We start from the raw sequence: 14,122 nt of genomic DNA, 5'->3' as shown, positions 1-14,122 counted from the left end.
TCTGGTCACCAATTATGTCTAACTCCAGCTCAAATCTGATATATTCTAACTCCAGCTCAAATCCGATATATTCTAATCACAAAATAGAAAATACATTTTTTTCCTCTACCTTTTGTTGTCTCATTACACTCCTCCCTCTGTATTCGCTTATTCTCGATTTTTCGCATGCTGATTCCTGCCCCAAATTACATCATGAGTAAAGTGCTGTACCGATAAAAAATTTGGCGCTTCCCAGCTTTCACCCTGAAAATCGCTACTTTCCAGCTTTCAAAATCACTGCTTCCCAACTTGTTTGTTATTCGCGATTTCAATATATTAACGGTGGCTGTTTAAAAAAAACACGAACATATAAAAAGTTATTTACGTTTTTTCCATATTCGTGGCTATGTCCTGCCCCTAACCACCGCAAATATGGAGGGAGGAGTGTATTTTATTCTTCAAATCATGTTGGTCTTAAGCGCTGGTCTCTGTTTTCTTTTGTCTTCTTTCAATTCACTTGCCAGGGTCTCCTGACTATTTGACATTTCTTCTTTCTCAGTGCTCACCATCCATCTTCTATCTCTGTGTTTGTGTTGTTCCCCATGTTCAACATCTCCTTTCTCTCCGTCTCCTATATGCCCCTTTCTAGTATTTCCCCTGTGCTCATCTCCCTGCCTTCATCATCTCACCATTCTATGATCTCCTCCCCCTGTGTAAAGGGAGTGGGGAAAGAGAGAGAGATCCAGGGTGCATCTCTCCCACTCCCTCTGTCAACTCCATTTTCCCCTCTCTCATCCCCCAGATCATGTGCAACATTTTTCACCACTGCTCACCAGCCCCATGCTCAACATTTCTCCTTTTATCACCGCTCTCAGCACAATGCCACACCTCTCCCTCCATCACTATATCCAACATTCCCCTTGCAATCTGTCCCTCTGTTCCCTCTCCACCACCATATCCAACATTTCTCCCTCTCATTCTTCTCTTTTCCATGCATCTCTACCTCACTCCTCTATGCTTCCCCATGTACACCATCTTTTTCTCCTTTCAGGCCCAACAATTCTCCCTTTCTATTCCCTCCCTCCCTTTGTCTGATGTTAGTGCCCCCTTTCTTCCTCCCTTGTGTCCTAAATTCATGCTCCCTCCCTTTCTTCTGTGTCCCAAGTTCATGCCCCTCTCTCTGCCTTCCAGCCTTTGTCCCAAATTTGTGCCCCTCCCATGTCCCAAGGTACTCCTTTCCCCCTTTCCTTTCTTCCTTCGTTCCACATTCATAGTCCCTCTCTACCTTACTTGTTCCCTTCAGGGCCACACTCACTCCCTTCAGGGATGTCCAGCAGGGCTGCTCCTTCCTGCCTTCAGCCGCACTTGTTCTTTGGAGGAATGCGGGCAGCAGCTCTTGTATGCTGCACGTGGCTGACCTGCAAGCCTTCCCTATGACAAGTACAGCTAAAGGCAGGAAAGAGCAACCCCCCTGGAAGGAGAACTGTTAAGGTAACTAGGATCCCTGGCTGACCCGGAAGGCTTCCCTCCAATGTCAGCTCTGTCATCAGAGGGAAGCTTTCTGGGTCGGAGGAGGCCTGTTTACAAATGGGATCCCCTGCAGCAGAAGCAAATGACAGTAGCTCTACATTGGGGAAGAAGGGGCAGGAGATCCACGCCTTGTCGTGTAACCCCCACAAGCGGCTCTAATACCCCATGCTGTGTGTTGAGAAACACTGGGTTTTCATTACAGCTTGGGGGGGAGGAGAAGAGTGATGATCCAACTGGGAGCCATGTCGGCTCAGCTTTGCACTCTAGGGGGAGGAATCAAGAACAGGACAATGACGACAATGACAACATGGTCGCCGGAACTTAAGAGGAACCATGACGCCACGGTTAATGGCGGTAAGGAATGAGGGGGGTGCTTCCAACTGCAGGAACAAAGCTTTCCACTGTTTTCGCGGGTAGTGAAAAGATTTGTTCCTGTGTCTGCAGCAAGTCAGGCTTTGACTTCTCCGTAGCTGCGGGCAAACCATGTCATTCTCTACTCCTGACCTCGTCAATCCCTGGCAGCAGACAGACTCTCCTATGAATCAGTCAGGAATAAAGGGCTTTAATTTGCCCATTAATGCAAAATAAAAGCATTCTGGCCCTGATTCTCTAAATGGCACCATTGTCTTTGACCTCTTTAAAAGTGCCCATCGACCGCGTGTCAATCGTGCAACGGCCCCATTTAGAGAACCATAACTCTGGCAAAGGTAGGTGCCAGAAATGTAGGCCAGGGTTTTCAAGGCCTACATTTCCAGCGCTCACCTGTGCCATGAATCGCGCCTACCACCACTTAGCCATGCCCTCATTGGCGTTAGGTGTCATAAAGCGCTTACGGAGACATGATTACAGCACCATTTTTTTTAGGCGCTAGTAGGCACCTTGAAAATCATTTTAAAACATCAAATGATTTTCAAGTGGCGTTTTTCACTTAACTTAGGCACCGATAGACGCTGTTTACAGAATATGGGCCTCTCTGCCTTTCCCTCAGAAGTTGTAATTATAATATTCTGTATTTTAAGGTTATGCAATGTTATTCGTTAGGAAGTCAGTGCCCTGAGTTAGGATTGGTTCTGCATCATCAACTCAAGAGAGACCTAGCCCAGAGTTCACCAAAAATATTATTCCTGAAAAAGGAGAACAGTCGACTAAACTTGTGTTAGAATCCTGTGCTATTTGTGAACAGACCTGCTAGAGCTTCCCTGGGCACTGGCAACTAAAATGAATCTTAGGTAGTGTTTATTGTACATTCTCCTTTTTCTGTTTTGCTAAAAAACATTTCTTAATAAATTGTTTAGTTTATTAGCCCTGTCGCTGATATTTTTAGTTTTGCGTCTGTAAGTGTATTTGTAGTAATTGTGATACTCTGGTTTTGGAGTCCTATTGTCCCTACAGTTCAGCTCAAAGCTCACTGGTACCCAGTTTATCTTGTCATACATTCCTCACTTCCTACTAGAAGAGTGATCAGATCATCAAACATGTTTGATGAAATACAATAAATGTTAAAATTAACAGTTGGTGGATACAAGATACAAGCATAGGGGCATAGGCACAAGTTGAGCAGGGCTTGAATAATGCTTGATGGGACTCTCCGATAGTTTACCCAAGTGAGCATGAGAGGCAGTGCTGAGGTACATGACACTAGGAATAATCAATCAAAGCCTGCATGTATATGATTCATGGATCCACTTAAATGGTATATTTCAAATATTCTCAAAAAAACCCAGACCTCATGGGGAGGTATGTTATGTGATTTAATGGGTTTATTGCTGATGAATGGGATGGGTGGGGGAGGGGTCTTTTTTATATGCATTTGACAATAATTGTTAGAATGTCAAGTGATTTGTACGAATTATCTGATTGAATATTGTACACTTGTTGCAAGAGTTAAAACTGAATAAAGATTAAAAAAACAAAAACAAAAAACCCAGACCTGGTGCACTGGGGACAGGAGTTGTCTATACCCCCTAGACTTGGAATTCCACACAATGTGGAAACATTTTCTATAAGAAGTGCATCATATCCAGTTTTCCTCCTCCTTCCCCCCCCCCCACTCACCCAGAGCTCTCCATAGCCAAACTCCATGGCAGCATTCGTGAGGTACTGATGCCAGCATCCTGCGCACAGTTCTCATGCATGAACGGAGCATTTGTGGGGTGCTGGTATCAGCAGCTCAGAAACACTGCTGACCTTGGCTTAAGAAAGTTGGGGGGGGGGGGGTCCTCAGATATCTTCAGTTGGCGTGCCTTTGAGATCTCCACCAGCTACAACAAAGGCGAGACTGAGCCCAAAATCAGATGGGTTCAAGCCCACCCATGGCTATGCCCCAGCATTATTGATTCCTACATTCCATGGAGTGGGCTCTTTTCACAGACAGCCTACAAAGCCAGGTAAATGGCTTTTGAAAATTGCCCTCACCACGGACATATGTGGAGGACAACAACAGGACCCCGCCTAATTATGTACTAAATCATTACAGAGAAACCGACCACAGAAACACTCAAATTCCATATTGTAACACCATTACAGAAGCTCGTGTATTGTAACACATTATGGAAGTTTATGTAAATCGTTCTGAATTGACTCCCCAGTCACTAGTAGCGGTATAGAAGCTTTAAATAAAACAACAAACAATGAACTGAGAGCACTTAGCACATACATGCAAGAGAATGGTAGTTAAAGTGAAAGAGTTCAAGGATAGGTTCTTACTATTCTTCAGTGCATTGGAAAACTCAGTTCCGCCTTTCTGTTTAAAAGCTGGAAGATCATCTGGCTGTGGCAGTTGATTGGCTGACAGAAGAGCTTTCTGTATTTTTATCCGTCCTTCCAGAAGCTGGTCCCACAATGCTTAACCAGAGAGAAAAAAGAAAATTTTCATATTTAGCCCATCCTTACAAAGCCACTCAGGACAGGTTACCACCAAAACAAATATTTGGAAGTTAATGATTTTGCCTCTTACTTTTGGCTTTTATGAAAAGGCTTGAAAATGTTCACAGTTTTTCTTTTCATGGTTTCTGATTAGGTGGGCTTTTACAAAGGAGCACTGCCAAGCAGCTTAAGTTAAGTGCCAAGCCACCAAGAGGGATAAAATGGGCAGCTTGGCATTTAACATGCATTACTCAGCAGCGCACCTTTGTAAAAGGACCCACTAGTCTCTACTGATTTTGTATCCTTTACACTGTTGAGAGAAAACAGGCATCTGCTGGTCCTAAGACCTTCAAGCAGTTTTGTCACTAGTGCCAATCAGCAATATGGCAACCTCTGGCAAGTGTTTGCAGGGACATCTAGAGTCACTGTACTGGCATTTGAGCATAGTAACTAACTAAAACAACTGATGTCTCAAGGAGCCTGGCACTAGTCACTTTAGAAATTCTATCATTTTGCACTTTACAGAACTTGGCTATCATAAACATTTCTCTGGCACAGATATGAAATCTCTATTGTTCTCTAAAAATTTTCTGAAGACATCTGAAGATGTTCAAAAAAATAAAAAAATACTGCACATTAAGAAACTGGTTGTTGTTTTTTTGTGCTCTCGTGACCTCACATCTGTAGACATATTTCATTTTGCCTTATGGAATACAGCCTTGTTTAACAACAAATTCAAGGGCAGTTCTTAAGACAATAACTCAAGAGGCATTCCTCTTCCCTGCCTGGCAAAACCTTTTGGTTAAAGAAACTACCATTCTGACTGATTATTTGCAAGCCCATCTAATATTTTCACTACCATTTTACGTAGCCTTATCAAATCCAGATCAAATTAATGTTACCCAAGAGAGTATTTCAACAAATATGAATTCTCCTTGAATTTGGATATAAATCAGAACTAACTAGGTTACATAAAGTTAAGCATGTAAGGATTCTTTTAAAACTGCATATACAAACCTATTTGGTTTTTGACAGCCTGCCCTTTTTCAGCCTCCAGAATGCCACTTTCTTTAGAGAAAGTCAAGAGCTCTCCATCATCTGCATGTTTTTGCTCCTCAGTCACGTCTTCACTTTCTTCATCTGTAGATTCTGCTTCATCAGAGTCCTTTTCTAGGCTGTCATTTGCTTCTTCCTCCTTTTCCTCCTCATTGCTTTCATCATCATCAGTGTCCCCTTGTATACTGTCTTCCTCTTCTTCAGTTACCTGTTCATCTATGAAAAATTAGAAAAAAACTACCTTATGTATTGAAAAAATATTTTCCTATAGCACTTGCCATGCACACTGCTGGCACTGTGTACTGTAGCCACATGAGATATAGGTTCAAATCCTTACAGGAGAAGGGAAGTCTGACAACAACGCAGCTTTGGCATACAACTGTTACAGTAACCTGTTAGCCTGGGAAAATGCCAACAAAAGGGCTCCACTGTAATTAAAAGTAATATAGTAGTGGGAAACTGATCACTAAATAAAAGGAAAAACAGGAAACAAAAGTCCAACTGAAGGGTCTCAAAAAGTATCATCGAGGAGATCCACATAAAACCACTTAACCCATTTCTCACCTGATGCATCAAACAGAAATGGCTCACCAAAGTCCTCACTCAAAGCTTTTCGCGTCGTGGCTTTTCCAGAATAGCGCCCATCATTGTCAGACAGACAGGTGGCGGCACGCTTCCGTATGCTGCCAACCTGCAGAGCATCATCATCACTTCCACCTTCGTCAAACTTATCAATAACTCTAGCAAAGGTTTCTACAAAAGAAAGATTTCAGACATGATTTTGCCATCCTCAAAGATGTTATGTAGGTTGAATGCATAACCAAGCCACTATCTGAGGTACCAATCTGTAACCTTTAATCCTTAGGAATGCCAGGTTGGCACATGCTAGGCCCTTTATTCTGGAAAATGCTACGAGTTTCAGTTTAATCACACATTTCCTAATTTTATAATCTTGTGGGCACAGGTTACAGGTATTAACCAATAACTGGCACCAATTGTATGTCAATCACACATAGGCACTAGTTTCAGAATCACACCAATGTGAATGATAGATGCCAGAAATATAGGCCAGGGTTTTCTGGGCCTACATTTCCGACACCTATCTTTGCCTCAATAGCTCAATAGGCACTTTAGGCCACCTAACGTCACTTCTGGTGTTGGCCACGCTTACTTAGGTGTTCGGCACCGGTATTGCGTCTATATAAGTGCTTTAGGCCTCTGATTTTCTAAGTGCTGGTATGTGCCTCAAATCTTGGTTAAAAACACTGTTTGGATGGCGTTTAATGGAGGTATGGGTGCCTAGAAAATTGGCACCGGTTCGAGAATCTGGGCCTTAGTGCAAATTGCTAGGGAGGTGTGGAAGGTCAGAAGCACGCCCCAACACTTGTACTAAGGTTATAGAATACTATCAGTTACACTAGCCTTTGACACAGCATAAGTGCTCACAACTAAAATCAGGTGCTAAAATGCAGACTTATGCAAATTTTCTATAACAACAGCTTGGCACAAAATTGCAGATGCAGAATTTGTGCTTGGTGTTCAGAATTTTAGTTCATCCCCGCAGATGACTGTGGGAAACCATCCCCATGTCATTCTTTAAGGACAGAGGGAGGGAAGAATTAAGAGTATGAATGGATACACCGACTCTCAAGCCTTGCATTGAAGAATTAGAAGGACTGAGATAGACACTAAAGAAAGACACGGGATGGTTTCCCGCGGTTATCCAAGGGGACGGGGACAAATTCCATCATCGTATCATTCTCTAAGTTAGGCATCCTTTAAAGAATTACCCCATAACATTTTTTTGCACTGGAAGCAAAAATATGTAGTATGACTGCACTAGAATATTAAAATAAGCAACTAATGTGGGAGGAATGTAGCTTCTAACTTCAGACACTGAAGAGCAGCACAGTATATGCTGCCAAAGAATTTAAACCTACTATGAAAACTAGATCATATTGTTCTCAAAGGAAAAAAAAATTATGCATTTTTTAAACTTAGATAAAGCTTTGCATTAAATAATTAGATAAAAGGTATGGCAATATAAGACACTGAATACATACAGGACTATGCCATTTCAGAAATACTGCTAAATATTTGTTTTTGTTAGAGAGCACCAATATTGAATTTTATTACAGTGAACATTGTGATTTAATGCTCTGTTTAAATATTTAAAACCTGGGCAGACTGGATGGACCACACCCTCAAAAAGATATAAACAGGATGGAATCAGTCCAGAGGAAGGCTACCAAAATGGTCGGTAGCCTTCAGTATAAAGCGTACAGAGACAGACTTAAAGATCTTAATATGTATACTTTGGAGAAAAGGCAGGAGAGGGGAGATATGATAGAGATGTTTTAATACCTAAGTAACATGTTAAGAAAGTTACTATATATTTTTCCCCCCAAATCAAACAGTCACAATTCCAAAAGAGATTTCTTACTTCAGGGTTTACAATATACTCATAGGTCTTTATCAGGACTTCAGCAGCACCAGAGTTCAAAACAAACTCTCATTGCTTTACATGTCAGCCTCTTCATTAGTCCTTCCAAATCTCAAATCTTATTTTTTTTATCTTTTAAGTATTAACTCAATTTGCATCTATAAATATATAATAACACTTGTCTTTACAATAGTCTGTGGGCCAGGGGTTATTTAATCCACTATATCAGCTTTTTCAAGGACAAACCCCTAATGCTGACTATGACACCACTAACTCCATAATTTTTTTTGAATACTGGGGTTAGTGGAAGCTCTGTAATAAAGGGGCATAGGATGAGGGTGAAAGGGGATAGATTCAGAAATAAAGGGTAAAAGGAATGGGACTTGATATACCGCTTTTTCTGTGTGGTCACAATCAAAACAGTTTACATATTTTAAACAGGTACTTATTTTGTCACTGGGAAATGAAGTATTCAGTGACTTGTCCAGAGTCACAAGGAGCTGCAGTGGGAATTGCCCAACCAAGAAGAGAATGACGTGGGTAAGGTTCAATTAATGATCTGAAAAGATGTCAAACCAAAGAATTTTGTTTTGCAAATTGGCACATAACAAAATAAGATAACACTACGGTATAGATTAGGGGGTGAAGAGCTTATGTGCATGACAGAAGAGCGGGGCTTAGGTGTGATTGTATGTGATGATCTTAAGATGGCCAAACAGGTTGAAAAGGTGACGGCGAAAGCTAAAAGGATGCTAGTTTGCATTGTATGGCTAGTAGGAAAAAGGAGGTATTGATGCCTCTGTATAAGACTCTGGTGAGACCTCATTTAGAATATTGTGTACAATTCTGGAGGCCACACCTTCAAAAAGATATAAAAAGGATAGAGTCAGTCCAGAGGAAGGCTACTAAAATGGTATGTGGTCTTCATCGTAAGGCGTATGGGGACAGACTTAAAGATATCAATCTGTATACTTTGGAGGAAGGGCGGGAGAGGGGAGATATGATAGAGACGTTTAAATACCCACGTAATGAGTCGAGTCTCTTTCATTTGAAAGGAAACTCTGCAATGAGAGGGCATAGGATGAAGTTAAGAGGTAATAGGCTCCGGAGTACTCTAAGGAAATGCTTTTTTACAGAAAGGGTGGTAGATGCATGGAACAGCCTCCCAGAAGAGGTGGTGGAGACAGAGACTATGTCTGATTTCAAGAAAGCCTGGGATAGGCAGGTGGGATCTCTTGGAGAGAGAAAGAGATAATGGTTACTGCAGATGGGCAGACTAGATGGGCCATTTGGCCTTTATCTGACATCATGTTTCTATGTTTCAGCTACAGTAGCAAAATAACGTTCAGCATTTAGGTAAATGTTGGCCTGAGAATTTTTCAGCATCCCCTCTTATATACATAGGAGCCAACTTTTCTCAAAATGATTAGGAGGTGCTATGGAAATTCTCTCTCCTTGCACACAGTCAATAAGTTTGCTTAATATCGGGGATGCTAAAGCACCCACAGAGCTGGCTCCAATAAAACACACACACAAAAGTAGGGTGAATGTACAGCGCTGCGTTCACCTGGTAGCGCTATAAAAGTAATAAATAGGAGGAGGAAAAAAAGGGCTATACAGTACTAGTCTTACTCAAATTTAAACCAATTTTAATACGAATAAAAGTGCTTCCTACAGCAGCGTCCACGTCAGGGCTGCAAGGGAATAGGACCTTAAGGCAGCATCCCCCACATATGAAATTCATCTCTTTTAATCTTCCATGAATTAACAAGCGGATATAAGTAGTTATATCGTTTTTATATAGGGCGATACTATTGGCAGTGGGCGGAAGGTACTTCAGACCTTATTTTACGAAAGTCCCGATTCTCGTTTGCGAAACATTGGGATCCTCCAGTATGCAGACAGATTTACTATTTTTTATAATTGCTTAATATAACTTCTCTAAAGATACCTCGGAGCTATATGCGGTTCGCTCCCCCCCCCCCTTCCCTCCCTCTTTCTCGGATCACACGCACCATCGCCAGGCTCGTCCTCGGGATCTGCACAGGCCGGTAAAGGATTCAACAAACTCTCCAGCTGCTGCCGTAAGGAGGCTGCCATATTGTCTCGCCAGCATGGAATGCTTGCTAAGTGACGTTACAAGGTCATTGCGTCACGTCCGGGTTAGCAGTGCTAGGAGGGAGCATGCGTATTCGGCAGTCATTTTATAACCCGTGCTTTTATAAACCTATGCCTACCGAGTATGTTGCACAGCTACTGTGCTACAAGTAAATGTGTTAAGGTTTAAGCTGGCAAAACAAAGAAAAATCCAACGAGTCTGCAGTAAAAAAGGAGCACCAAAAACAAGAAAGAAACTGCAGATGGAAATGTGCAAGCGCAGGAATCTTTATTTTAAAAAAAATCATATAAATTTGTAATCCTTTAAAAATGGCTCTCATATACATGGAATGCGGACCCTATATGGCAGCCGGACTCACCTAATGCGTCAGCTGAGAAGGAGATTTTTCCGCATCAGATTTGAAAATTTTGATAACTATATTACTACTTGTGTGTTCCGGATCACTCTCTACATGTGATACATTGAACATCTCGGACCCCTGAGGAAGGAGTGTTTCTCCGAAACATGGACCGTGTTGGGTCCGCATGCCATGTATATCAAAGCCATTTTTAAAGGACTACAAATTTATATGGTTTTGTGTTGTTTTTTAATAAAGATTCCTGTCCTTGCACATTTCCATCTACAGTTTCTTGTTTTAAGGTTTATGCTGGAAAATAATTTTTAACAAAAAAGTTGCACTTGATGCCTTTTTTATTGGACTAATATAATACATTTCTGGCTAACTATATAGAGCTAAATTCCCTTAATCAATTAAAATAAGCTGTGGAGATGGTAGGGATAATAACCGTGACATAATTCAAAAAGGCATGGAATAAGCACAGAGGGTCCCCATAGAAGGATGTGTCCTGCAAGGAGGACTGGTCAAACACTAAACAAAGCATAGCCTGCACAGAACAGGTCAACTCTAGCCACCTTACTGTGGGCAAATAAGATGGCTTATTTGGTCTTCATTATACGCTTTCATTTGCCATGTTACTATGCTTCTTTAATATTACCTCATCAGGCTGCATTAATGTGGAGAAACAGGAGGTGATAAATGAATGGTAAACAAGTACATCTTATGGACTACAATTACTTTTATTGATCTTTATTAAAATATTTGAATGCCCTCATTGGTACAGAAATTTGTTCACAGTTATGACAGCATTTGATATGTGAACTTCTTTTCACAAACACTTCATTAAGAATTGGAAATGCTGTGTTCATATAAAGAGCTGGAATCTGCCAATAATGAGAGGCACTAGCTAGAGAAAAACACTTTAAAAATGATTGCTTTAAACTGGGACATTGTCATGGATGAGTCTAGGTGGGTCATGCCTCTCTCACTTTGAAGTTACACCCACTCATCGGCAGCATGGGCCATACTGGAAAATCAATCCTGTCTATGTTACTGCTATCAACCAATAGCCATACAATTTTTAAAAAGCTTGATGACACTGATTCACGATGTGTTTTGACATCCCTTCTGAGATTGTTTTGTTATGCTACTTATAGAGTGCCTTTCTTGAATCAACAACCCAAAGTGGTGTATAACAAAACCAATAATACAACAATCTTAATCCAATCACAACAATTAAATACAGTAAGCAATCATAATATAATATGGATGTATCAAATAAAGTACAATAGATAACGCTAAATTCTGTAATGCTAACTTGGCCTAACTCCACCCTCACTAGAGATGAGCAAAGCTACACATCTCACAATTCAAATCTATTATTATCAATCTCAGATTAATTTCAAATCAAACTCAACCAATGCCACACCAAACTGCCTTCAGTCTTGCCCACATCCCAGAATCCCAGTCCCCAGGCTCTTCTAAAGGCATTTCCAAAGTCATCATATAGAAATTAACTTTTGAAAATGATCGGGTGTTCTAAATGAAACATAAATTACCCTTTCTGAACACAGTGAGTTTGTTTATTACTGGGGGTGCTCAAGCACTCACAGTGCTGGCACCCATGAAAACCATCCATAGATTTCATCTGAATTGGCCTTTTTTCTTAGAGGAAAAAAAAATGAAGGGATTATAGGTGTTAGGAGTATTAAGAGTATTTGAAATGTCTGTGTTGGATGCTACTATCATCTCTTATATCTTGTCACAAATGACAAATTGGATCAACTGTTCAAAAGTTATTAGGTGATGAAAGATACAAACCCAGTGATCTGAAAAAGCCAGATCTCTCTCTCTCTCTCTCTCTCTTTGGAGAGTCAAAATGCAGAAAACCTCAAAATGTAAAGAAAATTACATTTTTTTATGGAAGGCATTTTGGCCCAGATTCTAGAAATAATGGTAGTAGGTGGTAGTAGGCATCCTACCACCTACATACCCTCCCCCCTTTTACAAAACCGTAACTCAGTTTTTAGCATTGGTTGTGGTGGTAACAGCTCTGATGCTCATAAGAATTCCAGGAGCTGTTAGCAACGCAGCTGGTGCTAAAAACCACGCTATGGTTTTGTAAAAAGGGGGGTTAATTGATTTAATTGGTGTGGTAATTGACCGACTGATTAAAAGCTCTTTTATACAAAAAAAAGTAGGCACTGGAAAGGCCTTAAACATGCCTAAAGTCAAAGTGGGCATGGTTAGGGGTGGAGATGACCATAGGAGCCATTAGCTGTGATTCTCCATCAAACTTAGGTACCAGTAATATAAGCCTTTTAAACCCTGGCCTACATTACTGGCACCTAAGTTTTTCTGTAGCCGTGATTCTGTTAATGGCGCCTATGCATGATTGACACATAGATGGCACCATTTTTGTAACTGCCACTCAATGTAGGCGCCATTTACAGAATCTGTTCCTTTCTGCCTTCATCTTATTCCAGAACATTTTGGGGAGTAAAATGAAAATCTAAACTGAGGTTAACGGAAAATTTTCTATAGTGGAGCTCTGAATACAGTGACCAGCAAATATTTCTTAATAGGTATTTGGAGGAGGTGCTATAAGAAAATATGCAAATTAAACTAGTTACAGCAAACGTATGCCAAGATAGCTCATGAATAATTATTGGGTGTTGAAGCCACTCTCTCAAAGCATTTCTGTCACAGTGATTAAGCACTAGTCAGTACAAATTATTGCTCTTTCTATGAGAATAGAACTAGCTATCTTCATTTGTTTCACATTTTAATTACAAATGCTAAAATCAGATTTCACAAGTGCATTATAATCAAGATTGGTGTAGTACTTGCACCTAGAAGAAGGCCAAAAATTACAACATGAAATGAGTATTTATTTTCATAGTAGCAAAGCAAACGAGGAAAGCAGAAAGTTAAATTGTTTCATCCAGTGTGTGCACTTAAGTGATGCAGGGATGTGTGTAACTAACAATATACTATAAACCTGGTTGAGCATACAGCCTGGCTGCCCTGGGTAGGCCTGCTCTTACCATTGGCAATTAAGGAGAGTCAAGCCTAGCTAGTACTTGGATGGGAGACCATGAGGAACACCCGTGTTGGGCAGCAGCAACACAGTGGAACCACACACTGCACAGGAGAAGGCAAGGGCAAACCACCCCTGTACTCTGCCATGAGATATCACAGGGTGGATTCCTCACTGTGCATGTTGCCAGGGGTCAATGGCCAACTCAGCAGCATAATCCATCCATAAATTTGGTCATAAGTGGGAGCTCTGCCTATGGCCCACTCATGCCTTACCCAAAGAGTTAAAATCTATTCTTAGCACCATATTGTACTTTAAAAAAATCAGGAGCATTTAATAATGCACATTTTTTTATTTAGAAATCTCTTTGCCTTAAATAATTGGGTATTGCAAATAGGTGTTATGTAAGTTAAATGGGTATTTACAGGATAGTACTAGCATTCACATATATAAGTACACACATATGCATGCAAATGCTACAATTCTAAATATCTATATGTGTACCACATGTAAATGTGAGCACCTAAATTATAGAATTGCCCTTCCCATATTCACCAAAAGATTTTAAGGCCCCCTTTTAGGAAGGCATGTGATGCTTTTTTAAATCACTGCTTCATAAAATAAGGGGGGGTTAGTTTGCACAAATTTCATATTAAGCAAGATGAAATACCTGCCAATTTCATGTAACAGATCCCTACTTTAATTTTATGCTTGCAACTAAAAGCATTGGATGATATAGGATAAAGACACTGA

General features: G+C 40.7%; 1 protein-coding gene across 4 annotated transcripts in view; it reads right to left on the bottom strand.

Annotated features, from left to right (window-relative positions):
• Positions 1 to 10,029, bottom strand: part of AATF (apoptosis antagonizing transcription factor) — a 216,266-nt gene extending 206,237 nt beyond the window's left edge. For 3 of the 4 annotated variants that reach the window (XM_033921907.1, XM_033921908.1, XM_033921910.1), the window contains exons 1-4: positions 9,889 to 10,029; positions 5,995 to 6,183; positions 5,392 to 5,646; positions 4,216 to 4,353 (exon numbers count right to left, since the gene is read on the bottom strand). In XM_033921907.1, the coding sequence (XP_033777798.1) occupies positions 4,216 to 4,353; positions 5,392 to 5,646; positions 5,995 to 6,183; positions 9,889 to 9,973 (667 nt within the window). In that variant the 5' untranslated portion in view covers positions 9,974 to 10,029. The remainder of the gene's footprint in view (positions 1 to 4,215; positions 4,354 to 5,391; positions 5,647 to 5,994; positions 6,184 to 9,888) is intronic. The other variant, XM_033921909.1, reaches the window with a different exon arrangement.
• Positions 10,030 to 14,122: the final 4,093 nt, after the last annotated feature.

This window comes from Geotrypetes seraphini, chromosome 15 (assembly GCF_902459505.1).
Source record: "Geotrypetes seraphini chromosome 15, aGeoSer1.1, whole genome shotgun sequence".
Lineage (NCBI taxonomy): Eukaryota > Metazoa > Chordata > Amphibia > Gymnophiona > Dermophiidae > Geotrypetes > Geotrypetes seraphini.
This window is presented reverse-complemented; position numbering and strand designations above follow the sequence as displayed.